Source organism: Lissotriton vulgaris, chromosome 9, assembly GCF_964263255.1.
Source record: "Lissotriton vulgaris chromosome 9, aLisVul1.2, whole genome shotgun sequence".
In the NCBI taxonomy this organism is placed as follows: domain Eukaryota; kingdom Metazoa; phylum Chordata; class Amphibia; order Caudata; family Salamandridae; genus Lissotriton; species Lissotriton vulgaris.
In genome coordinates this window covers 632,033,233-632,060,293 of record NC_141697.1, presented here as the reverse complement: position 1 = coordinate 632,060,293, position 27,061 = coordinate 632,033,233, and the positions used below count along the sequence as shown (strand labels likewise).

Genomic DNA, 27,061 nt, shown 5'->3' with positions numbered 1-27,061 from the left:
CTCCTGTACGGGTCGCTCATAGCGTTCTATTTACTTAATAAAAAATGTTTGGGGAAAACAACAAAAATGTTTGCCCATATAACGTTATTTTGTATTGCACGTTCTTTAAATGCCATTGTCGACGTCCACCATGCCGCTGTGCTTTTTCCTTGAAGCACATGTCTTTTCAATGCCATCTGAAATTCCTGCAGAGATTGGATGGGCCACATATTGGGTGATGTGGAGTTTCAGTGTAGAAGGACAGAGATGTAAAAGTCCCAGAACTAGGAGGCAAACATGGTGGCTTCGGTGTTGTTTGAAGGTTGTGATTGGTGGATCTAAGGTTCTGATCTGGTGTGTAGTATGGTGGAGTGTCAGAGAGGGTGTCGGGAGCCGTGTCATTTGCTGATTTGAAAGTTGTGATTGGTGAATCTGAAGTTCCGAGTTGGTGTGTAGCATGGTAGGGTGTCAGAGAGTAGGTTGAATGCCATGTCATTTGCTGATTTGTATGTCCATGTAAGTGGTTTGAATACGGTCCTGTTCTTGAAAGTGAGCCAGTTGGCCTGGTGACAGGATTCAGTCTGAGCATAATAGGACGGAATGTATGAAGCTCTGTGGTTATACTGAATAAGCAGCTACCTATGTTATGCCATCTATTAATGTAATAACTGCACTTTCACAATTGCTTTATTAACCTTTCTACTTTCTCAAATTTGCTTGAAAATGCACGATTTTTCTTCTTTTTTTTCAAAATTTCCTTGGGGGGGTGTGGTTATCCCCCCAAACCCCCCTTTTGGGGTTTGGGCTCGCTCACTGCGCTCGCACGGTGCTGAATGCAAATCACTTTGTGCCCCACCACTTTCAAATGTCACCCACCGCCCCTGCTGTTTTGCAAGACCTGTCCGTAATCTTTGTACCATCTGTTGCAGCGCCCGTCCTGCCTGAACAAAGAATGGTGTAACTGCATTTTTTACTCTGGGGGCACCAGGCCCCCACCCAAACTGGTTTCTTAATGTGGGAAATGTGTACATAAGGCCTGTAAGCTGCAGAGTGAGGCAGCAGCCTCCTCTGTCTTGTTTTTGACAAGCTTGGGACTCTGTTCCATTGCCCGGGCTATTCGAATAAAACGTGGTTCCTCCTACAGACGAAGGCTCCTGCGTCTCTTTTTACTAAATAAGGAGGGTATGGAAGACTTGGGCAGTTCCCCCGCCACCGAGACCCAGTAAGTGGGTATAAACGGTTCTTCAAATGGCACCCGAATAGGGAGTCCACAAGCACGAAGGTCAGGCCCGGTGGATGTGAGTAGGTGCACGGAGAGACTCCAACGGAAAGTACCCTACCCGAGGGATTCTTGAAGCCTGGTAACCGAACGACTCGCCCGCTGTTCCTCCCCACCCGGTCTGGGCCATGTTACTGCGTCCTCGCTGAAGTCCCCTAACAAAGTGATTTCTGGAGCAGGACACAGCCCTACGTCTACAGAAGAGAACTACCCCCGTCAGGTAAGGGTGGGCTGATCACCCACAGAATCTGTATGATTCTGCTGTTATTGACTTTTTCAAAAGTCAAGCCAGCGAGGTGAGTTTTTAAACCCGCTGTTGTTTCTTATCTGTTTACAAGCATGCCGGTCAGTAGTAAGTTTAAGAAATTATGTTGTATATGTGCGCAGGAGTCCCAGCTGGAGGCGGCCTGTCCGCTTCCTCCAGAGGGGACCCTTGGTCACACCATGTATACTAAACATGGTCCTTCTGCTATAATGTTTACCCCTTTTTGGACCAAATACACTAAACGGAGTGACTCAGAATTGCAAAGGCCACTTTATGAGTCTTTTGACCCGTAAGTTCTGGCAAATCTAGAGGAACAGCTATTAAAATGGAAGACTCGTCCCTCAATGTTTGAGTCGGTCAGGTTGTGGAGGAATGAAATTGAGCAGAGAGCAAAGAGGGAAATGGCACTAGAAAGGAAGCCGGAGCGGATGTCAATGGCTGACCATGCTAGGGAGCACTTCCAGGACTCAATGGAAAAATCTGTAGATAGCGGATAGGGAACATAGGGCGCGGGTGCAGAAGTGCTACCCGGCCAGGGAAGAGAAAGGAAAAGGCTTTATGGAAGGGGGAAAAGAGGGAGATTCCCAGCTCGATACCATGTTGGAAAGTCCCCCTGCTTATGCCCCCATGTACCCTGCACTGACACCCCCTGCCCGCATGCAGCTGCACCAGCCGTGCTGCAAACTCGCACCCACACTGCCCCTCTTACTGTTCCCCCGTCACACCGACCCCCCTTATTTTGACGCCCTTGACACCAACTGTGCACACTACCCCTGTCCTCGTCACAGGAATGACCACGAGTCCCCATCCGCCCAATCCCTGCCGCCTTACCCCTGCCCGCCTCTTCCCTTCTTCCCTGTGGTCTATGGTTAGGCAGCATTTGTATAGATTATTGAATTCCCCCAGACTGGCTTCCTTGCGCTCTGCAGTCAGCCTTTCGTCCCTACGAGAAGATGACCTGCAAAAGCAACAGTGTGAATGTTGGATAAATAGCGGGAATATTTATCCATGTAAAGAAATATGGGCCACCTTTTCCCAGTGGACGATTATGGAACAGACCACCTGGGCTGAATGCATGCGTACTTTGGTTATGCAGAGATTTGAGAATTTATTTATGCAGATACCTGCCGGATTAGTGGATCTCAGGTCACAAATAAAAAGAGGCAATGCGCAGGGAGAGGGGATGTTTGGCGCTATGTCTGCTTTGATAGCATACCATGATATGACCGCCTTCCCCAAACCCCCCATAGAGACAGCTATGCCAATGAGAGAGGCAGCCTCTGTCTTTATTAACGCACTCACCGATGCCCAAAATAATGGCCGAGGGGCTGTCGAAGCACACTGGCGCAGGCTATGGGTTCGTGTCTCTTGGAAAAGGTCGGAGGTAATGCAATTGAAAGGGCAGTTACCAGATACTCGAAAAAATCCGTCTGACTTTTACAAAGAATTAGGCCACATAATATCTGCTGGTACACTTATTCTTGAAGACATCTACATGCTCTTTGGTACAGTCGTTCCTACTGAAATTTGGGATGAAATTCGACATACTGACCATGAAGTAGAGCTGGGAGGTAAATGGGCTAATCTGGAAGCTATGGAAGACGCAAGGGCAGGAGGGACTAATCAGAAGCTGGCATCCTGACTTTGCCCGGTAAAATAACGCTTCTGATTTTTTTTTTGCCAGAAACAGGTTATTAACTGGGATAAGATAAATGCCTGTAGGGAGAGAAAAGATGAAAGTGTGGCGGACTTCTTTACTCGTTTTGAAACAGAATACAAGGGACATAGTGGCTTGGACCCCCAGATCCCAGGCTCTAGCCCAGTATTTGTCGATAAGTTTGTCAGCAACCTGCTTCCTGAGATTTCCGCCAGGCTCAAAAAAGTTGAGTACATGGTCCGCCCAGAATATGACTGGTATCTTGGCTATGGCACAGTATCGGGAGAATGAAGATAGAGAAAAGGAAAGTAAGAAGGCTAGGGATCTTAAGACTAAGGTACTTCTGCAGGAGGCTTACCCTCCCCGACGTCCCGATGCCCACGGATATTTCAGACCACAGCCCCAACCCCCTCCGAGGGCTCGCCAGTCTACCCCCTCCGGCCCTCAACGCACAGGAGCCCTCCAAACAGATCAGTGTGCTTATTTAAAGGGTAAGGCCATTGGATAGATGAGTGTCCCGTCTTAGCTGAAAACATCCGAACAGTGAAGACTCGGGCTCGGGCTCCTGGGGAGGGGAGGCCGACTAGGGACCATGGCCCGCCCCATCCGCAGGACAAAGAACGTAGATCCAGGGATGATGCTCCTGCCCGGCAACGCCCGGCCAATAGGTTTGATGGATACGAAGCAACACGCACTTATTACAATGATGATTATGACAAAGTTGATGAGACAGGGTTCTAGCAAGAATAGTACAGCCAGGAAAGGGGTATTACTAGAGTGCAAATTCCAGTGGATCAAGGGGCCCATATGTTCAAATGTTCGTTGTGGGGAACAATCAGTATTTTCTTTTGGATACTGGGGCCACCAGGTCTTCTATGGCACGTCTGTCAGTCCCGGAGGCACCCCTTTCTGGCAACATGAATGTCTCTGTGGGTTTCGCAGGAACACCCTTGACCAGCCCTGTGTCTGAACCCCTCCCTCTCGATAGTGGCCCGCACATGTTGACGCTCCCTTGGTCCTCACTACAGGTTGCAGTGAAAACTTATTAGGCCTGGATTTACTGAAAGCTCTGTATGAGACCATATCATGTAGTCCCCAAGGTGTATCCCTAACAATTTCCCCCACCACAGCCTCCTATATGTATCTGTCCGGTCCCCTCCCACCAGAGTTGGAGTCTTTACCTTCCTCCCTCTGGGCATCATCAGACACAGATGTCGGCTGTCTCAATATACCCCCTCATGTGGTACGTATTCAACACGGCGCCGTCCTTCCCCACCTTCGACAGTATTGACGCCGGCAGAAGGAGAAGCGGCCCTTTTAACAATAATATCTGAATTGATGGACAAGGGAGTAGTGGAGGAGACATGTGGTAATATCTGTAACAGTCTTATTATTCCGGTTCTTAAGAAGTCCAATGGCGATGCACTCTCCCCCAAAATATACAGATCCGTGATTGACCTGAGAGCCCTTAACAAAATACCAATCTCCCAATACCCTGTTATCCCCGACATTACAGCCCTCTTGACGATGGTCCCTTCTGACGCCACACACTTTTCTGTCATAGACCTGAAGAATGCCTTTTTCTGCATTCCTATACATCCTGACAGCAGACATTTTTTGGTTTCTCCCTTGGTGGGCGGAGCTTTAGATTTTGCTGCGCCCCTCAAGGCTTCACCGTGAGTTCCAGTATCTATAGTCAAGCTCTAAAAATTAAACTAGATTCCTTGGAACTCCCTGATAATACTACACTGCTGCAGTATGTTGATGACTTCCTCATTACTGCAAATTCCGCCCGAAATGTAAAGAGGCTACTCTCTGTTACGTCACTTTGCCCTCCATAACCACAAGGTCTCTTTAAAAAAGCTTCAGTTTTGTCAAGAGAAGGTGACCTAGGTCATCTCTCGAAGGAGGGAAGGCAGCTCACCGCTGATCGTTTAGCAGTTATCAATGCTGTGGTGGCTCCACGGACACAAAAGCAGGTGCGAGCCTTCATAGGTCTAACCTCATACTGCAGACAGTGGATTTCCAATTTTTCGGCCATGGTCAAACCTCTTCTTGCCCTCACCACTAAAGACGTATCAGACAGTTCCTTTCCATGGACTAGAGAGCATACTCAGGCCTTCCAGGATTTAAAAAGAGCTCTGTGTACTGCTCCAGTCCTCGGTACTCCCGATTATAACAACATTTTTTCTTTTTGTACATGACACAGACGGCTGTGCATGCACTGTCTTGACCCAGATATTTGGAGGTCCTCATCGGCCATGTGCCTATTATTCAGCTACCTTAGATCCTGTTGCAAGAGCTCTACCAGGATGCCTACGGGAGACAGCTGCGGCCGCACTCATGTTCCGTCAGAGTGCTGGTATCGTCATGAACTCCCCCTTGACTCTGATGGTTCCCCAATCTGTGGATACCCTCCTTAATAACACCAAGTCACAGTACTTCACTAGCGCACGACTCAGGATATGAATTGACACTTTTTCAGCCACATTAACATTAAGGGATGCACTGTACTGTATCCCGCCACATTACTCCCACTGGATACTCAGGATGCCTGTTTAGATCCACATGACTGTATATTGAGGACAGAAGAGGAGACAAAGGGACGGGTTGACTTACAGGATACCCCAATAGCAGACCCAGAAGGTGCACTGTATGTGGACGGATCATGTCTCAGAGGGCCAGATGGTAACACATCAGCCGCCTACGCCCTCACGACATTAGAGCAAGTAGTAGAAACAGCTCAGATTCCGCAGTGCTCTGCTCAGGCTGCAGAATTAGTGGCCCTCACTAGAGCCTGTGAGTTAAGCAAAGGAATAATGGTTAATATCTACACTGACAGCCAGGACGCCTTTGGGGTGGCTCACAACTTTGGGAGACTCTGGAAGAAAAGGAATTTCCTTACTTCACATGGGACAAACATTCAACATGCCCCCCTAATTCACCGATTATTAGACTCCATGATATTTCCCAGAAAGGTAGCTATTATAAAATGTAAAGTGCATGAGAAAGTGACGGATGATGTTGGAAAAGGCAATGGCCTGGCTGATCAGATAGCCAGCCAGACTGTACAGAGTGTGATCGCTATTCAGTCTCATGCTACCCCTAAGGAGCGGAGGATGTGGACGGAGCATTTAGCGGTAAAGGAAATAGATGGTTGTTAGGCCCGTATCACTATGGAGAGACAATGGATGTTGTCAGACAGTCATGTGCTACTGGTAGCAACGATGGCCCATGGCCCTGCTCACATTCGTGCGAAAGGGATATGCAAGTTTCTGGAACCCACCTAGCATAACTCAAAGATACCAGCATATGCTGAGAGGATGGTCAAAACATGCATGATTTGCCTTATGTACAACCTGGGAAAAGGCAGAGTAACCCCTGGAGGATAATTCTCTCCCCCTACCTTTCCTTTCGAAGCCCTCCAGATGGATTATATCCAGATGTACAGATGTAACAGTCCTGGTGGTGGTCTGTACCTTCAGCTGATGGGTGGAGGCCTACCCTGTCAAAGACTGTACCGCTATCACTACCGCCAAAATACTATTGAAAGAATACTTCTCACGATTCGATTTGCCCAGTTTGGTCTGGAGTGACAACGGGACACACTTTACGGCTCTAATAATGGAGTATGTCTGTTCAGCACTGGGTATAAAACAAAAATGTCATGCAGCTAACCACCCCAATCAGCAGGTCCAGTGGAGGTGTACACTGGCATCCTAAAAACTAAAGTGGCCACGATTGTAGCCGAGACAAATGTCACTTGGGTTGATTCTCTGCCCCTGGCCCTGCTGTCTGTCAGGACAATACCAGGATAGGCCTATCTCCCCATTAGATTGTGTTCAGGAGACCTGCCAATGTGTGGGGTGTTCCACGGCCCCAAAACTGTCTGATGTTGAATACCCTGTGTTGACTGATTATCTGTACAGTTTGACTAACACTTTTCGTACTCTTTACCACCAGGTGCACAAGGCCATACCTGATAAAAGCAAGGGCCCAGGACACGTTATCCAACCTGGCGACTGGGTCCCGATTCGAAACTTTCAACGTACTAAGAGCCTCGAGTCCCGCTGGACACAGCCCCGTCAGGTGTTACTGGCCACCTACACCGCCGTGAAATTTGAGGGACGGAAGAACTGGATCCACACCACGCACTGTAGACGAGTGCCTCTGCCTTTCCCCTATGATCAGTGGGTGAGAGAAGGACAAAAAGACTCAGAGACAGATATAGTCCCGATGTTTGTTACCTTCTGCGACGCAAGATTACATTCCACATCTATGGAAGCAGAGAGAGACAGTATACTGAAGGGAAAGAGAAAACACTCCCCTCACTCTGCTCAGCATCAGGAACAATTATTCCCTGACCATACTGTTCCTACTTTACTCGATATAACTTGCGTTCCAGAAGCAAGGCATGCCCTTGACTTCGCTAAGGTGCCTACAGCCTGTAGGGCTGTGATCTCCAGGGCTGGTATGTCAGACTAAGGTACGCCATAGGGCTCTTGGCACTTGCATCCAGTGAAGCAACCACCAATCACAGACAGCCGGTAGGGGTCCCTGGCTTAGTACAATGGCTGCCGTCCAATACACCCAAGTCCAAAAACATAATGTCAGTCTCCTACATAGCAAGTGCTTTGTGGCCACCGTGGTGACGCTGTTTGTCTCAATCATCTTGTCTATCATTGGTTGGATGTTACTGATCTACTATCCTGTTACCCCACCAACTCCTACCCCGACTCTTGTAGAGCATCAGTTTTTTACGTTACCCGCCCACGAATTGGCCCGCCGTGCAGAACTTTTCAATAACACCTTTGTCCAGATGTTTCATCATCATCAGCTGATAATAAACACCTCCAACTGTTGGGTATGTGGACTGATGCCGCATGCTATGACACAACCGGTTCCATTCTTTCCTTATCCTCTCTCCATGTCTGGGTCCCGTCTTGCATGGTGGATGTTAATGCAGGAGGCCTATACTGTTAATGGTACTGCCAATTCTGCCCTTGGAACATTTCAGGATGACAGAAACAGGTCTGGCAATACCAATACCCCTTTTTGCCCGACCAGTTCATCCACATTGCTATTACCACCGGATGAACTCGGTGAGATGGTGGTATTTAACTCAACTTCTCGACAAACATTTACCAAATTCCATGCCAGAAGGCTACTACCTGATGTATGAAACCTCTGAATGTTCTAAATGTTCGGGGCCGTGTCTGCATCCGTGACATCACTAAAACTTTTAACTCTACGTCTCCTCCAAAGTTGGTGGCGTTCCAAACACTTACTTTATCTGCGGCACTGCAGCCTACACTTGGCTCCCCCGTAACTGGTCTGGTACCTGCTATCTGGCCTTCCTCCTTCCACTGACGTATTCTACCAATGGAGATTACAACCTGTTGATGAAGGGCACTCTGCGCCGCTCACGTAGTGGTGTCATATCGGCTGAGGATACAGTAGGCCGGGGACTTCTTTAAGGGTTTCCTCCCATGTTGGGGCCCAATGGCAAACAGTCGAGCTATGCGAGGACTGACCAGGGTCCTTAAGGCCACCATCACAGAAACAGCTGGTGCCCTCTCAAACATCACTGCAGAGCTACAGGCAAATCGCCTTGTAACACTTCAAAATCGTATGGCCCTTGCCATCATCCTCGCTGATCGTGGTGGTGTGTGTAAATTGATTGGCTCCAGCTGCTGTGTGTACATTCCTGATCATGCACCCACAGTATATAATGCCATCCAAAGTCTGCATCACCTTTCCTCTGAAATTCATCAGGATGAAGGCAACTGGTCCCTCACAGGCTGGATCTGGGGCCTCCTTTATCAATCGGGATGGAGGGGCCTCATCTTCATTGCCTTGGGAGTGGCTGCCCTGGTCTCCTGCTGTTTGTGCATTCAGTGTCTGCCAATGCTCTGTGCAATGTGTGTTCAGGCTCTCAAGCCTCAACCTTCTAACATTCACAACACTAATATGAAGATGATGCTCCAATCATAAACAGATGATCTTATGAATATCAATGACTCCTAGAGTATTTGCCACTCAATGGCAAAAGGAGGGTATGAGGAAAAGTGTCGTCCTTGTCGGCATCCATTTTGTGTCATGACTCCATTGTTCGGAAGCTTGTTTCCGGTCCAGGGAAGGCATGGCTTGGCAGTTCGGGCTGGACTGTTCCCATGAGGCACAGTGTCAGACTGATTTGCATATGGCCATGTCTGAACAGGGGTGGTAGAGTGGGCTAAAGAACGGCGATGGATTAAACCCAGATCTGTTGACTGGGTGTGAGTGTTTGATTGGTTCAGATGCTCCACCCATCACCACCCCCTTTTGTACCCTTTTGTCAGTAATAAAAGACCTCTACAAAAGATAGAAACTACTAGGTTCACGCCTCTTTTCTCAAGGAAAAACCTATATTAATTCTTCATAGAGAAGAAATGGTACCCCATTGGAGGGAAATACTCTTTAGAAACAAAGAAAATCTTTATCAATAATGCACAACGTTATAACAATCCAGAAAAAAGACAAAAAATTAAATCTTTCCAAAAGAAGGAACGGAATCGCTTCATAAACTATATCTGCATGAAGACCTATAATAACCTTAAAATATATCAGGAAAGTACGCAAACAATCATGCCTTGCGAGCGTGAACATGCTCAATGGCACTGGCCATAAGACTGAACTTGAATAGCAATATAATGTCATAAAGCTTCACAAGCATTTCATTTAAAATAGTTGACATCTAGCAGACGTAGAGAACCTCATCTATCACATAAATGCAAGTCAAGTACTAGGGAAAAAGCTGAAGCCACAAACAAAGTAGGCTACCAGCTACCTCCTGAGAATTTTCAGAAGGAATATTGGGATAAACGCTCAAGAGCCTTACCATACAAACACATATTAGATATTTTATCAGATTACCTAGACGAATTGTGAGGGTCTTACCACATGAGCCTCATTAATGGGCACATCATATAGCCCCCCCCCTACTCCAATTAAGTACAAATTCAAAAATACCCAACAAGGGGTACCAAAGTGCATGGATGTATGATCCCATGCTACAGAGAAGTAACCATAGATTAGAACTAAGCCCACTCCAACGTGAGACTAAAATTGCTCAACAGATAAATATATACACACACACACATTTAAAGATACTATGACCACATACAAAACAATACTCCACATACAGTATAGTATAATATATACCATAAGGGTATCACTCTTGAACCTGAACTCTTCTAGAGTAAATGAAACCATGAGACCTGAAACTTGGCTCAAACGAAAAACGTAACGCAAATTAAACACTGGAAACTGTCATCGACAGAGTCCAGGACTTCTGCAGCTAGCAGAATAACCAAGATAACCACTTATTGTGGAACACAACTTCTGTAATCCCAACTGCCCTAGACTAAACACACCAGATATCGAAAAAACCTCTGCAATAAGCAAAGTACCATCCAGGACGTACCGGAAGAAACGCATCAAAACTCCGTTGTACAGATACCCCTCTACACAAGACCGAAAACAAGACTTAAGCTTACAAAAGTAACTCTAGTGGACTTTTCAATTCTACAATCTCTGATGAGTCTTAAAACCGAATCAGCCTTTTCACCGAATAAACTGACACCAAACTGCATCTCTTTTAGGCCCTCTTGCACAGGTTTTGAAAACCCAGACTGATGCAGCCATGCATGCCTGCACTGAACAACTGACTAAGCTACAGCTCTACCCACAGAATCAGTGGTGTCCATATCACATTTGATGGTGAATCTCGCCGCCTCCCGCCATCTTGCACTACAGGCACTAGCTCATTTCTGGCTTCCTGAGGCAGAGAAGGTAGCCTCAGTGCTATAGGGTCCCATTAACATGAGAAAATCTACCTATATCACATGTAGTGTTTAAAGAACTCAAAGCTGAGCTTACAGAAGAAAATATATTCCTCGCATAACTTTCTAATCATCTGAATTCCTTGCCTGATGGAACTAATGGAAGGACATTAGGATCCGAAAAAGCTGTTGCAGCTTGAACCACCAGCCCTTTAGTAGTGAGATGTCACAGGGCCAGTCAACTGGAACTCCAGTCACAGGTTTTGCCCAAGCTCCTAACAGTTCAAAAAGAGAGCACATGCTCCACTCCCATTTCACTTGATGAAGTAAATTCACCAAAGTATCTGTGGTTAACTCCACCAAGGAAAACTGGCAATCCAACACGATTGCTGTCCTTTTCAATATTTCAGCCAAAGAAGAACTTTCACTATAGCATACCAGGTGGAGAAAGTAAATATGAAACTGGAGAGGACTCTAATCCACTAACCTCCCCCAGTTTAGTCAGCCAGCTTTCCTGCACCTGCTGTGTCCTGCTCGAGGAGAAGTAGTCTTCAGAGCCCAGCCAAAGCCAAGAGACTCTAAGTGTCAGTGAGTTGGCCTCATGTTCACAGCACAGAGACACACCAGCTGAGGATCCTGCTGGGGCAAATTGGTAGACCAAATTCTCCAACCTGCCACCATGCAGCATCAAGCACGAGGACCCGACGTACGAACTTGCATCAGAGTTCGCCAAGCCCGGGAGTGCAGCTGGGAGTTATCCAGTATGGACTAACCTTTGATCGCGATACTGGTCGACTGGTAGTCTAATGGCGACTGGACTTCTGCCAGCATCTAGAGGACTTCGAAGGACATTGACCATGCGCCCAGGACCACCTCACCCCCTTTGTGGACCAAGGTGTAATGGTAGCAAGACCCTTGTCGACAGCATTGCATTCACAGCATCCTTTGAGCATCTTCAGAATCCTTCATCCCATGCATTAGGACGACTTCTATAAGAAAGCCCTGCCAAGGATAAAAGTCCCTGGAGCTGACTGAAGACTGCTTCACTTGATGATGGTACGGTTTTTGAGGACCCTGCTGGTCCCCTTGAATGGCTCCACACTGTAGTCGGTCGCCTAAAGTGACTCCAAGAGACTGCATTCCAACTAGCCCAAGCTTTTTGGTGAAAAGGTTTTGAAGTGTCAAATTTGTTGAATTTGCCATTGCTTGTTTGCGGGCAAATGAAATAACCTGATTTACTACACTTTGTACATTCTATTTTGCCAGAACTTTCCGCTCGATCTTTTTCATTGTAGAGTCTAAAAATTAAGGCTATTTTTATAAACTGGTGTTGGATTTCTATGGTGTGGTCAATTTTGTTTTCAATTGTTCTGGTGGTGTTTAAATGATTTATACTTGTTCCTTTGTGTAAGCCTTGCTGTACAGAGCCACAGCTACCCAGGATTGAGCTGAAAGTATGACAAACTAAACCCACTGGCCCTAAAGGGGTTGGTAAGTGCATTAAATAGTGCAGTGACACACCATATAATGCACCCCATTTCCTCACAAATACATTTATGTCTTTAAAGTTTGTTTTCTGCTCCAGACAAAACCCTTTCCCAGTCCTTGAAATGGAAATATTTGCACCATCTGGCCACTCAAGCATGTCTTTAAATCGATTATTTCAACAATCAAGATTTGAAGGGGTCTAATTAACTTTAATAAAGTGTCTGTTACAGCGTTGCACCGTGTGGGTGGCAATTCTGGTCAATTTGACCTAGAAACCAAGTCTACAAATGATGCAGTAGATTGTGGAGTATGCTGCTAGATCACCAAATTTGTTTATGTTGACAAAGAAAACACTGCAGCTGTACAAATGTGTTTTTCACCTGTCTTTTGCAGGTGTTACCCAAAGCATACAAAGGTAAAACTACCTCTCGTAAACAAAGTAAATGGCAAAGAGGAATAACACATGGAGTGATAACGCGTTTCAGGGACTGCATCAAAGTAATTACATCAAAGTAATTGTTATACTTGGAGAAAAAGTAGCAGAAAAGATAATCGCTGCCTTTTGAAACACCCAAGTGACAGAAAGGCACTAAAAATTTAGAATATGCATGTTTGAAGAAAAGATTGATACAACAATTAAGATTCAACAAAATAGGGTGGTTCATGTATTTGAACTTCATACAAAGGACATACCACAAGATCTTCCTGGTCCTCTCGATTCCCAGCTAGACCATATGTAGGTATCTCTCCCAGTGTCCTGCAGAATTCTGAGGTTGCATTGAAGACAATAGCTCCTTTCTTTTCTGGGTCATCATCATCTTCTCTACCCTTAGAGGCTTCCAGCTTCTTCACCATATCAACAACCTGCCACACAAACAGATCATTTCAACAGCAGAGTAAAGTGTAACATCTCTATTCTATTGGCCCAAGTCTGCAATACCAACCTGTGTCTTAACCTTTGGTGGCAATACCTTCAAAAAATGGCATCCATGCAGGCCATCAATTTTGTTGTTGTTGGAAGATGAGCTTAGAGAACTCCTCCATACTTCAGACCATGCACCATCCTGTAAAGGGCACTTAATTTCTAAAGCCTGGCTCTCCCCAAAGGAGGACTTCATCTATCAATAACTAAATCTATTATAGTGACCATAGTACGCATTTAGTAAGTCGTTAGTCTCTTCAACATTAAACTGCAATGAGAAGTTCCTCAAAATATTATGATGTTACAGACCCTAATTTAGAGGACTTTGACAAACTTGAAACAATTATTTCCAATCTGGGGCAGCAAATCCTTGAATATCAGGACTACGGTGAAATACCAGGTTTGTATGATTCTAGTACTTAGATTGTTTGAGACTGTAGTTCAGGGACATGTAAATGTAAATGTAAATGTATTGCGATTTATATAGCGCACGTATCACCCGAAGGCATCAAGGCGCTTGCCTTGGGAACCTGTCCTGGTATTCCCCTGTGAGATAACCCCAGCAGGGTATCCACAAGGTGAAAGCCAGGCATCCCGCCGCGAGGGGCCGTAGTGGAGATTAAGCAAGCTATTGCCCAGAGTCGCAGAGTGTGAACCCGTGAGTCGAGTAGGCACCGGAACAAGAATTATCGAGTCAGTGGAATTTTTGAGCCCAAGACCCGCCGAGGCGGGGAATTGAACCCTGGTCCAGGGCCGATCTCAGCTTCCGGGTCTGCCGCCTCTAACCCCTGAGCCACACTTCTCCACCGCAGCAAAGGCTTCAATAAGTCCTCTGGTAGTACTGCTGGAGGTGATGTCTTTAAGATTCATTTGGAAAGGCTTAGAAATACTGTAGGCTTGGACTGAGGTATATGCAGAGCTCCTTGCTGTACCATGACTGCAATGGATGCCGGCAACCAACATGGGCTAACTCACCTTCTCACCACTGTCCTTCAGCTGCTGCAGTTGCTTCAGTTTCCTGCCTTTCTCCAGCTGTTTCTGAAGTTCCAACTCAGCCTCATCCTCTTCAATGTGCACAGGAGAGTCTGGTGATTTCCCTTCCTCTATAAAAAAATAAAAAGAAGCTCCATGAACAATGTGAGAAGGTGGCCTGATATGCAGTGCTCACTATTCTAGTGAACACTATGTATCAGTCCAGCAACCCTTATTGATGATTGGTTGTAAGTCAACCTTATAGACCAGCTATCCTAGTAGCATGGATACGAGCAGTCTAAGGCTAAAGACTCGAGAGGGCGTGTTAAGCCAGCTGTTATACCACACATATACCCCTTGAACACCAAGTGAAAGGACACCACACAAGTGTTATGAAAATAAACAGTGTATTTATTAAAATCACAACAGCCCTGTACTCTTTATGAGGACAGGGTACTAAGCACAACACAAAACTCTTACGAAAATACTTAAGTTAGCACAGTATATACAAATGCCCGAGGGGCACGGAAAACCATATACTCTGAAAGTGGAATGCGAAATTACTAGCAGGTAAGTACAGTACTAATAGGCTTTGGAATCGCTAGGACTTGACTATAGAATCGTTAGATTACTTCTAGGAGACCCAGGGGACTCGGGTGCAGAGTGTACACTCTCACGCGTGATGCGGGCCAAAGTCTATGGTAGCTAATAAAAGCAAAGTTAGTGTTCTCGGGCGAACCCGACCTGGTAGGAGGAAAACGAAAGTGGATTCTGACCTTTGGATAGTGAGGCTATGCTGGGGCACCGAAATGCCGAAGTTACCTAGCCCAGGGGCTGCAGCTGCATATGTCTCAAAAGACGTCGGGAATCCTCGTAGACGGACCAGGAGCCTGGAAGAAAGATGCTGGCAGGCGACCAGTGAAGAGAGTTCGAAGTGATCCAAGCCTGGATCTTGAAGAGAGATGACACCTGAAAGCAGAGGGGACCAAGTTCGTGACTACTAGCCAGTAGTCAGGTGGCACCAGGAGGGCACCGGATGGTAGTCACCTCGACTAGGTGAGTGGGTGACGCTGGGCTCGCAGATCTCACGGACCAGGAGGCGTTGTCGGCGACCAGGATGGAGGAGCGAGCTGTCCCACGATGGATGAAGCTGTCGGCGTCGCTGGACCCAGGATTGGGCAACAAAGCCTTGGCAAATTCAAGCCCACGCGGTGGACCTAAAATGGCGTCTGGAGTGGACCAGGAGGGTCCGGGGTGCTTCTCTTTTGGAAGGAAGCAAGGGCCAGTCTGGAGCAACCAGACCAGCAGCAGTGATGTCGTCGGGCGTCGTTAAGAAGGCCACAAGCCAGCCGGCTGGTAGCCAAACAACGCGGTGAGCAGCAAAAAGCAAAAGGGCCCCACGCAGATCGTGGAGATGCTGGGAGGCTGATCTTCGGTGCTGGAGCTGCTCAGGGTCGGGGCTTCTCGGACCCCAAAGAACTCACCAGAGGGACACTCGGCGGGCTTGTTGTGAAGAAGTCGTGCAGTCTTGGCGATCGTCGGTCCCTCGAGGTCTCGTCGCACTCACGGTTCTCAGCTTGGCTGTAGAGGTGAGTAGAGGTCAGAGGTGCCAGGGAAGCCGGGTCTCGTCGAGCTGTGTCGTCGGATTCCTGAGGAAGGACTTGCAGCAGACCGCAGTGTTCTTAAGATGGTGCCTGCGGATGCAGGGTGACTACTCCTTAGTCACAAGGGAGAATCTTGAAGAAGAAATCTTGATGTCCTTTCGCAGAAAGTCGTGTCTTGATTCCAAAGATGATCTAATTTGAACAGGGGGCCCGCTCCTATCTTTATACTAAGAAAAGGGGCTGACCCGGTGACTAGGTCCTGCCTATGGGTGGGACTAGGAGGGGGGTGGTTACACCCCTCTCCCATGCCGGACTTTCCCCAGGCCAGGGGCTGGGGTGCCCCTGGAACTGGTTCTGACCGGCCTATGCGTAGTGAGCACCGGGGTGCCACTCAGCAGTCACCTTCCTGTAAAGCCCTGCCTACCCAGGATACACAAAACCCTGTCTGGGATGGTGCTAGCACCGCCCCGGACAGGAAACCCTTTGTCCAAGCTCTCCTCGCTGGAAGGACTCCCAGCAGCAGGAGGTCAGACTCGTGTCTGTGGTGGCAGCATCCATTTTGTGGAGCTGAGGCTTCGTTTAACTTTAACCGGGGTTCACAGTTACATACATGTCGTGTCCCTCTAGAAGGGTGGAATGCTAACCCTGTCGCCAGAATTGGCGAGAGGTTAGTATTCCAATTCGTATGACACCTTACTCGACATGTTTTGATAAAGCAATACCAAAGATAGCATTTAACCGCGAGGATTATAATGCACTTAAGAGTATATGGTATGCGTTATCATGGAACAGCTATTAGGACTTGGTTCCGCAAGCTGCAGACAGGCTCAGCTCATGCCAGAGCACCATCTCACACGATTCCAAGCACTCTGCCTTCAGGATTGTCAAGGCCTGCCATAGGAGTGACTGATAGGAATCTGTGTGTCCATTTTTTTAGGGTTAGATATAGGTATAATATATCTACAGCAAAGGGTGATTACACGACTTTGCCCCAGCTGTCATGCAGCCAGTTGTGTCAAATTTAGGAGGCCAGCCAGGGGTGGCATAATACATGCTTCAGCCCCTGGTAGGCCCTGGGTACACCTATGCCCTGAGTTACAGGGTCTGATAAGGTGGCCCAGTACCAATTGGTAAATGCACCTAGGGTACATGTTGTAATTTAGAGAGAGAACAGCCAGGCTGTGGGTCTGATTGGCAGGCCCACAGCCAGAGAAAGTCGTAAACCAGTGAAACAAAAGCAAAAAATCTGGGTGATCATAGGATTGCAGACCCTACTCTCCTACAAACAATGCCTAGAATCCCACAGATTACCAGATCTTAAATAATTCCACAGATTACCAGATATTAAATACATCTGGACTGCTAAAAAGTATCACATGCAAGCATTTGTTTTAAATACTCAGCAACTTGTAGCATGTCTGCTCCAATAACTTCCTATTCTGGACTTTAAAGTCCTACATTTAGACTTGAAAGGGGAGGAGACAGAATGACTAGCATAAAACCAAAGTATAACAGGAAGGGAGATAAATAAACAAGGACTTGGTGAACAGTTCCAAAATTGAAAGTAATCAGCAAGAGATAAATTTCAAACTAAAACGTATTAAAAACCAATCCAAATAGCTCTTTGTTTTAGCTTACTATGGCCTACACATTTAGATATGCTCCACAATGTAATAGTTTCATCTATTTCTAACTACCCACCTTTTTGGCAACACAGAACATGAGGCACAAGTAAAGACAGTGATTAACTTGGCAAATCAGGATCACCGAATTTAGTGAAGCGTTTGGTTGAGATTACATCTCAGATATTTTGGCCCTAGTCTACAACTAAGACACTTTGAGAATCTGGAGGTATGGCTCACTGGTGTATTTACAACATATGTATCCAGGCAAGGTAGAGGAGGAGTCAAGGAGGTTAAGGGAGAGCGGAAAAGTGCAGCTCTCAAAAGCTGTGCTATGGGCGTATTTCAATCAAGCCATTAATCAGTAGTTTTATAGAGCGCTTCTGGTCACCTGTGAGGGTACCAAGGCGCTGGCAGGGTCTAGTGGATTAGCTGAATAGCCAGGATTTAAGGGACTTTCGGAACTCTGGACCAGATTGCGAGATCCGTATTTAAAAGGATAGCTAGTTCCATGTCACTGCTGCTAGGTAGGTAGGAGTGACCCCTCTGCATCTGCTACGTCAGATGCGGGTGAGGGTTAGAGAAAGGGACGCAGAGGTGTCTAGTGGGCTGATGGAAGTTCGGGCGTTGGTTCAGGTAGCGGGTCCACAGCTACCACTTTAAGAGCTTTCTTTGGTTATCAAAACCTCTAAAATCATGAGGTTGCCTCGATTAGGTGAAGGTGCATCACCTAAATAAGTGTGCATCATATACTAAGCCAGCGATTGCTGTCCACACTTGACACGGGCTCCACCGCCCCCCCGTCCTTTCGCCCTCCCCCCCCCCTCTTCCCCCGACAGCTGAGGCCTCGCAGGACGGGGCTGTCCTCTGCCGCTTCCCCCCCGCGCCTTTCGCCCCCCCCCCCCCTCGCCTTGCAGCCACAGCGATACCGCCTCCTCAACTGTCCCCGCCTCAGCACGACCCTTACAGGATGCACCACACACAGCTAGGATTCTAGACGCACTACTATACACGCACATGCCAGACCACCAGTTGTCGAAATGTTTCTCCCTCCCCCTTGTATTACACTACCCAGTTATTCCCTTTTGGTTGACACAGAAGCTGTTCATACTGTACACATGATGATGCCCGATCACCCTTCCCCGTTTGCGTTTTGCATAACGCTGATTGGATACATCCAGGACCAGGAAGCGGGCACCCAGTGTTCCATACGACAACGGAGGGTATGACACTGCCCCTACCCGCTGATGTACTGATCGGGGAACTCAGCCTCAACCACGACTGTTGGCTTGTGTGACCACGCTGGCCCTTTTTGCAGTGCTACGACCAGCGAGCACTGCAAATTGAGACATTTCCCAGGACTGACACGTATGGACTAATGCACTTCCACCTGCCACTGTTTATTTTCACTCATATATAGCTGACATGTCAACGTGTGCTAATTGCTGTGTACCGTTTGTGACAATTCTTCATTGTTATGACATTGTATGAATAACAACTGGCTTATCTGTGAAACTAAATAAAGTTTGGGACCGTTGGTCTTAAAAAAAAACAACAAAAAAACATATACTAAGCCAGCCTCTACAGTGTGTATTTGCAAATGTTGTGCACTCCTCTGTGTTAAGCCTAAGGCAGTTCGAACACACTTGACCCTAACAGAGCACTTTGGGACTGCATAGCAAGGTCTGTCCACTCATAAGGGAACCCCTGGACTCTTTCCATGGTATATCAGATTTTTGATATATCACATAAGGAGCCATCTTCTTACAGCCCGAGTTCACTAATAAGGGATACTTGGACTCTCTGCACAGTGTACCTCATTTTAATACACTATATAGAGAGCCAGCTTCCTACAGTGCCCCTGACGGTCAAAGGGCAAACTAAAGAGTTTTGGAGCCTTCGGCTGCCGACGGAATGGCGGACTCGCCTTACCTCTGGATTCCTGACCCACAGCGGCTGAGGGTACTGTATCCTCAGCCAGCCTGGAGGCTGGGAAACTTGCAGGCCATAGTAGCTGTGCTACTAAAGATGTGGTTGAAAGCCCCTTCCGTGGCAACGAAAGGCAAACTGGAGTTGGTGAGGGCCATGCACTGGCCCAAGGACCTGGCTGTAGCTCTACTATCCCTAAAGCACTCCATTGCTAAGTCTGCTTTGTCTTCAAAGAGACAGGAGCCATCAAAGGACGTCCATAAGCCAAGGTTGGACATCTGCGGAAAAGCCAATGAGGAGCCAGGTGGGGTTCTGGACGGCCACCGACAAAGAAGCTGCTCTACCCAGTGAGTCGGTTGTGTCCAGCACACATTGAATCGCCAACGTCGCTGCATCTCTCCCGTCAGACACAGCCTGGAAGAGTATGGTCCGGGTCTCCACTGGGACCATAGGCAGCACCTGCGCAACTGAATCCCCTGGGCACGGAAGTAACAGTCCAAAAGGCACGTGGTGTTCACGGAGGGCAGAGTCAGGCAGGCGAACGGGAGAATGAGCCTCGGACCACCAAGCTCTCCAGGGTAGGGTGCTGTGTGAGGAAGTTGGGGTCCCCTGGGGCAGGGCAGGAACGGCGATAGGCAATTGTTCTGCTCACAGGAGACCCTGTGCAGGGCGTGGACCAAGTCCCTAGCAGGACGTCCGTGAGAGCCTTATTAAATGGGAAAAGAATTTCTGAAGGGGTCAAAAGACGCAAGTCTTGGCTACCACTGAGGGTAGCCTAAGGTCCAGTACCTTGGCTGCCCTTCTTACCACTATAGCAAATGAAGCCCCCTTCTCCGTAGTCACAGTAGGAGAGCATGCCAGTACCTGGATGTCCAGTCCACTAGCATCTGCCAATTCCTCACACCAGTCCATGCTGTGGTCTAGGGGCTGGTATTCCTCGGGTCCAGTGACTCTTCCTAATCCTCCCAGCCCATAAGAATAGGGAGACCGGAGCCTGGAAGGCATTGCTTCAGTTGGCCTCGGGTGACGCCCCTCCGGCTCTGTGCTGGAGTCAAGGATGAAAATGGGGACAGAGCCAGGAGCATCTGGATCAGGACCAGTGCAGGCTGCGGAGACATGACCAGCACCTGTCCTGGTTCATACGTGGACCCAAGGGGCCCAACTTGAGCTGTGGCCAAACCACCAGTGGAAAAGCAGTGGGGGTCCCTCCCGAACCCATGGGGCCCAAACACACGCCAGCGGGAACAGGCCATCTAAGTATGAGGTGCATGGCCTACAAACTCTAAGTTGGGTGGGGGTCGCTCTGGCTCCCAGAAACTCTGGGAGGCACGGAGCCGGCCGGGGGAACAGCCTCAATGGAAAAGCGAGACCGCAAATGACTGTTCCCTCTTCTAGTCAGATGACTTTGATGGACAGGGTTAAGTCTTAGACCTCTTCGACTTTTTACCCTTCCTGCACTTGTGGGACTTACCCGCAGGCAATTTCGAGTGCGACAAGGATCTTGGGTTCTGCGACCGATCCTCAGACCTTCCTCTCGAACGGGATCTAGACAGTCAAGGCATTGGTCATCGGGCAGCAAAGAGCTTGAGGGAGCTCTCCTTCGAATCCTTGAGGTAGACTGCACAGCAGTCAAAGTAGGTCCTTGCGTTGTGGTCGCGCTCAAGGTACCAGAGGCAAACAAAGTGCAGGCCTGTCTCAACATCAGCCGGAGATAGGCACCGCATGGCTTGAAACTATACTTCCTAGTGGATATCCTGTCACACAAGGAGAAATATCTCAGAACGACGGACAAAAAGTCTAAAAAGTTCAGTCGAAAACTGACTGGGGGTAGCAACCTCCATATCTACGCTGACTGACAGAGAGAAAAGAACTGACGTCAGCTCGCTGGGGTGGCACCAATATAGGTACAGCACATGTTACTTATGGCCTGAACCACGCCATGCAGAGTGAAACACCACCACAAACCGGCGTGCAGAGGTACTGCTCCCAAAAATTTCCGGATCCATTCTGACGTCTGGGGATAATTCTAAGGTAAGGAGTCTGCGACTAGAAGCCTCTATATGATTGCTTCAATAATCGGTATTGATAGTTATTAATTATGCAAACAATAATATGTTCAATATTTAATTCACAATGCCTATTGCCCACCAGCCTTGAAGGAGTATTTCTATTTCGCAGTATCTGAAAATAAATATTTTAAAAATATACAACTGAGCTGGGATAAGAGTGCATTAGTTTACCAATAGTTGTAGGAAGAGAACAGTTTACCCTGATTGGGCTTCAGCCCAACTGAAATCATTATAATATGGAATCACTATCTAAAACTTACACAGCATTGATTAGACTGCTAACCTACGTAAAGTTTTGGTAAGTAAAATTTTCAAAGCCATGTGCAATAATGAAGAGTGGTTGCATTAAGAACGGAGAATAATTCAAACTGATGAAAAAATTAATTACTTCTTGAAAAAACTTTTATATAATGAAATCAAATAAAATATTTAGCTGTAAAAGACTTTAGAGTCCAGTTATCTGTTTGGAAATGTGCATGCTTGCTAGTGATTTTAATGTTATATGAACTTAAAGTGAAATATTTACCAGAGGTGAGAAGACTATTGTTTATTGTTATATGACCTGTGAACCACTACAGTTCTTCCACACTCCTGATGGTCTATCCAAAGAACAGGGTGCTGGAATGTGAGCTTGTGATAAAAGAAGCCTAGTGATTAAAAAAATACAGACATCCCTGCGGGGACAGAGGCGAAAAATGTTCATCTCCATTACAAGTAATTCCTAAGAACACGGGCAAAAGACAACCCAATACAGGTGAAATGTACTTAGGGTGGTCTGGTCCCAAGCACTGCAAGTTAAGGCAATGAAGGTCGGCTTCTCAGAGCTGCAGCACAAGTATCTGCTAAAACAGACAGCTCCCTGAAAACCCAGTAAAGAAATATCAACTAAGTGTGTAGTTAGTAATCCACATTGAAAGGCATGGAGGTGCCCTAGAAATGAACAATTACGGCATCTATTCAAAAAAGTCCTAGCTGTAAACCAGCAGCCTGTGGCCAGGTGCAAGAAGCTTCCAAATGGTTTTCTTTTCAGCAATTGGAAAAATGTGTACACGTCACCGGCACTGCCGCTGTGGTCAATCACACATGGCATTAAAGTACTTTTAAGCCTAATAAACATACCATTTAGAATCTTGGCTGTCAAGTATAGGTGGAAGAATTGACACTTGAGGTATCAGAAATGCTTACCGTCGTCACTGATATCCATTTTTTCTACCCGCCGGTCATCAGATTGAGGAAATAAATCTGGGTATTCAGCCCCAATTTCATAGTACTCGCCCTCTTCCAACTCTTCTTCCGGCTCTGATCGCCATAAGCCTCTGCCACGTATTCTGTCAAGAAAAGATACTAATTTTATGAACTTTCTCCCTCCTAGACTGTGAATATAAGGACACAAAATATTGAAAAATATTGATCTATTATTTATACATGGAAAACATCTTCCACGCCTACCCCTTCACAAATATGAGAAAGTCTGGAAAGCAATTTAAGGAAAATGTTACTTACCCGGTAAGCATCTATTAGTGGCTTGTGGTGCTGTAGATTCACATGCTATGCATAATACTGCCATCTAGTGTTGGGCCTCCACAAGTGCAAGTTGTTTTCCTTCTAAGAAAGTATTTTGAGTCTCGAGGCACTGGGACTCCTCCTCTGGCTGATAATGTGCATGATCATCGACTCCATTGTTAGACTGTTCTTCCTCACGGCAGGTGAGGATGGAATGCGAAGCGAAGCATTGAATAGAGAGATGTCCGTGCAAAGAAAGAGGAAAGTGAAGTAGAAAAGTGACAGCAGCAACTACAGGTGTCCAAGGAGAAGGGTGGCTGCATGTGAATCTACAGCACCACATGCCACTAAAAGATACTAACTGGGCGTTGTATTGAAAACAACATAAGTCAAAAAAGTTTTAAAAAATATAGAGTTTATTATAGATGAAGTAAAGTAATAAATAACCCACTAAAGGAAAGAGGATCCGGATGTGATGCTGCCAGGTCTAAAGCTAATCTATCAAGACACAGACACCAACGCATCTGGAACAGAACTTGTAACATAGAATACATACAACTAAATGTACACGAGCTATTAAAGAAACAGACACCACAAAGTTAAGGTACTCAGATACAACATCTCCCTTCCATAAACAGAAACAATAAAACTAATACAAATAATAATCATTAAACTTGACAGGCAATACAATGTTCCTCTTGCCTCCTGAATGAGAAGTATTAGTATCAAAATTATCATTTTGAACCTCATCAGTACTATTTACAGAATTATTTGAAACATTTACAGAAATATTTGAAAAATCTTTTTGTATGTGACTATTTACATCATTCTCCTCATTATCATATTGAACACTTTGATTTAAAACATCTGAAATATTTTCCTGGGAATTCATAACTTCTCTCGAATCTTCACAAGAATTATCAAAACACAAGAATTAAGATGTTTCCAACATATTCTTCTCACTTGTTTTGTTCAAAATAATGTCTTTTTGGAAAGGTTCAATCTTTATGACAGCACTTTTATTCCACCATCCTTTAATTTTAATCATAACAGATGAGTTTGTGACTAATAATTTGTTGAAGAAGACTATATTTCGATTCTCCTTTTTTAACTTTTCTTGGTTTTCTTATAATAACCCAATCACCAGTTTTATACATTTTCTTCTCCTTGTCAGGTTTAATTGATTTCATCTTATATCTCTTTTCAAAAATTATTACGAACACATTCATCAATAGATCTTTCATTCTTTAAATCTTCACTCTTTAAAGAAAACATACTATTACTAAATACAGTTTTTAAAATGTTTTTATCATCTCTACCCTTCAATAAAAGGTGTAAAACCTGTGATTGATTGTGGAGTATTTAAATAGCTCCACCCTTTATCCTGATTATGTTTCCTTACATCTAAACCTGAAGATAAAGCGGTTTGTATGCCTTCCTTAAAAAAATTGTTTGCCCTTTCTACTAATCCATTTGCCGATGGAAAATATAAAGGAGTTTTTTTATGTTTATTGTCATGTTTTTTAAGAAAATCAACCATTTTTTTTTACACAAAATGAGTGCCATTATCTGACACTAATTTCTTTGGAAACCCTTCAGCACAAAATATTCTTTCTAAAAAAAATGAATTACAACTTCAGTTGAAGAAAAATTAACAAAATCATAGGCAATCCACTTTGTATATTAGTCGGTAAGTACAATTAAATATTTCATATCTCCACTCAAAATGTTATACCGCCCTGAAAAATCTATTGCCAATTTCTCCCAAGGTTGATCTGGCACTGTATTTGTAGTTGTAGGATTCTTTGTATTTTTCCAATGTTTCTCCGACAACAAACACTCTGGACATTTGTTGACAAATTGATCCACATAAGAATCCATACTTGGCCACCAGTAATCCTTTCTTAACAATTTCTTAGTACCTGACATACCTGGGTGACCGAAACGTGCTTTCTTGACCAAACCCTCAATAAGATTTAGGTGGTACACAAAATCCACCTCTTGTCACAATATCATTTTCAATTGTCAATTCAAAAGACACTTGTTGGAAAGGAACAAAATTTGTTTCTAAATTTCTTACAGGTGGCCACCCATTAATGATGTATTTTTTAACCTTGATTAATACAACATCATTCTTATAGCCATCTATTTATTTAAAGAGTTTTATATAGCGCTTTACATGAGAATCAACAAAGTAACAGAGAAAGTTCAACAATTACATAATCCAATCCTTTTCATCAAAACCCCCCAAAGAGTTTTCTGATGAATCTATAGATGATACAACAACACATTCATCCTCTTGACCATCTAGTTTTCCAACAGAATTGTCCACAGGTAGTCTGGACAAACAGTCAGCTCTAAAGTTGCTCAACCAGATATATGCTTCACCTCAAAATATTATTCTTGCAATTTAGATATGATTCTTACCAGTCTTGAAGATGCCAATCCAGTTCCATTTCCATTCATTAAAAATATTAATGGTTTGTGATCAGTTAAAAGATCAAAATGACTGCCCAATAAATAACTTTTGAACTTCTCAATAGCCCAAGGGCAGGCTAATGCCTCGCCTTCCTCTCTATGGTATTATAGTTTGATTCGGCCTTGCCTAAACTTCTAGAGATAAAAGCAATTGTGTTTTCTTTCCCTTTCAAATTTTGAGTAAGAACACCTCCAAGACCAACTGAACTCGCATCCACAGTAACAGTACATTTAACTCCACAAGTATAAGGTTGTAAAGCTGGTGTATTCTTAATCATATCCTTAATGTTTTTAAAAGATTCCTCATGTTCAGGATTCCAAACAAATTTCTCTTTCTTTCTAGTTAAAAATCTAAGTGGCTCAACAGCAAACGCATAACCATGCGCAAAACGTGCATAGTACTCACTGAGTCCTAAAAAATAACTCAGCGAGTCTTTATCAACTGGTATGGGTGCCTTAATTATAGAGTCAATGAGATTTTGTTTAAGTTTTATCCCATCTCTTGTAATAGAATGCCCTAAATAGTCCAATTCATTCACCAAAAAAATGCACTTATCTCTTGACACAGTCATACTTCTCATTTGCAAAATACTAAGTACTTTATCAATAATCTTATTATGCTCTTCAATACCCTTAAAAAAGACAAGGATATCGTCTTGGAACGCTTGCACCCCTTTGATGTCTCCAAACAATGAGTCCATTAGCTTCTGAAAAACGCTAGCTGCAGAACCTAAACAAAATGGAAGCCTGATGTATTTGAAGGCACCAAGCGTGTAACAAATGTAGAGATTTTTCAGAAAGGGCCACCTGATAAGCTGATTTTAAATCAATGAGAGAAAAATGTGTAGATTCTCCTATAGCCATTAACATCTCTTGTATTAAAGGTAAGGGGTGGCAATCCACCAAAATGTTTTTGTTTAATTAACGTAAATCAGCACACATGCGCAACTTTCCATTTTTACGTTTAGCTAAAACAACTGCTGAATCAGTAGATTTAATAACCCCATCTTTACACACATTTTCCAAATGTTCTTTCAATTCCTGCCTAATGCTAAGTGGAACACTCCTAACTTTATGTTTCACGGGAAACGCACCATCTTTCAATTTAATCTAATGTTCAACACCTTTCACACATCCTATTTTGTCTTCAAAAACCTCTTTATATTTGTCAAGAATTTCATTTACATCACTTGAAAAGTTCCTTTCAATACATAATTCAACAGATGAAGTAGGCATATCTCCTAAAAATATTGGCGTATCACTGCCTAGCTAAGGCATTATTACCATTCTCCCTAAATCACGCCAACCAATTATATCTCTTCCTCTTTTTGCCACAAACATTAGTAGTAGTTGATCTACTTAAAAGTTCTACTTTGCCATTGAAATACCCTACCATATCAATTTCTTGTCCACCAAACGCTTTTGGATTCACATCTGTATTGAATAGTTTAATATCATTGAACATTTTATA

General features: G+C 45.2%; 1 protein-coding gene across 1 annotated transcript in view; it reads right to left on the bottom strand.

The window, feature by feature from the left end:
- Positions 1–27,061, bottom strand: part of SART1 (spliceosome associated factor 1, recruiter of U4/U6.U5 tri-snRNP) — a 598,340-nt gene that overhangs the window by 118,539 nt on the left and 452,740 nt on the right. Inside the window, exons 11-13 of the mRNA XM_086938291.1 lie at positions 22,795–22,937; positions 14,389–14,516; positions 13,185–13,355 (exon numbers count right to left, since the gene is read on the bottom strand). Coding sequence (XP_086794417.1) covers positions 13,185–13,355; positions 14,389–14,516; positions 22,795–22,937 — 442 coding nt within the window. The remainder of the gene's footprint in view (positions 1–13,184; positions 13,356–14,388; positions 14,517–22,794; positions 22,938–27,061) is intronic.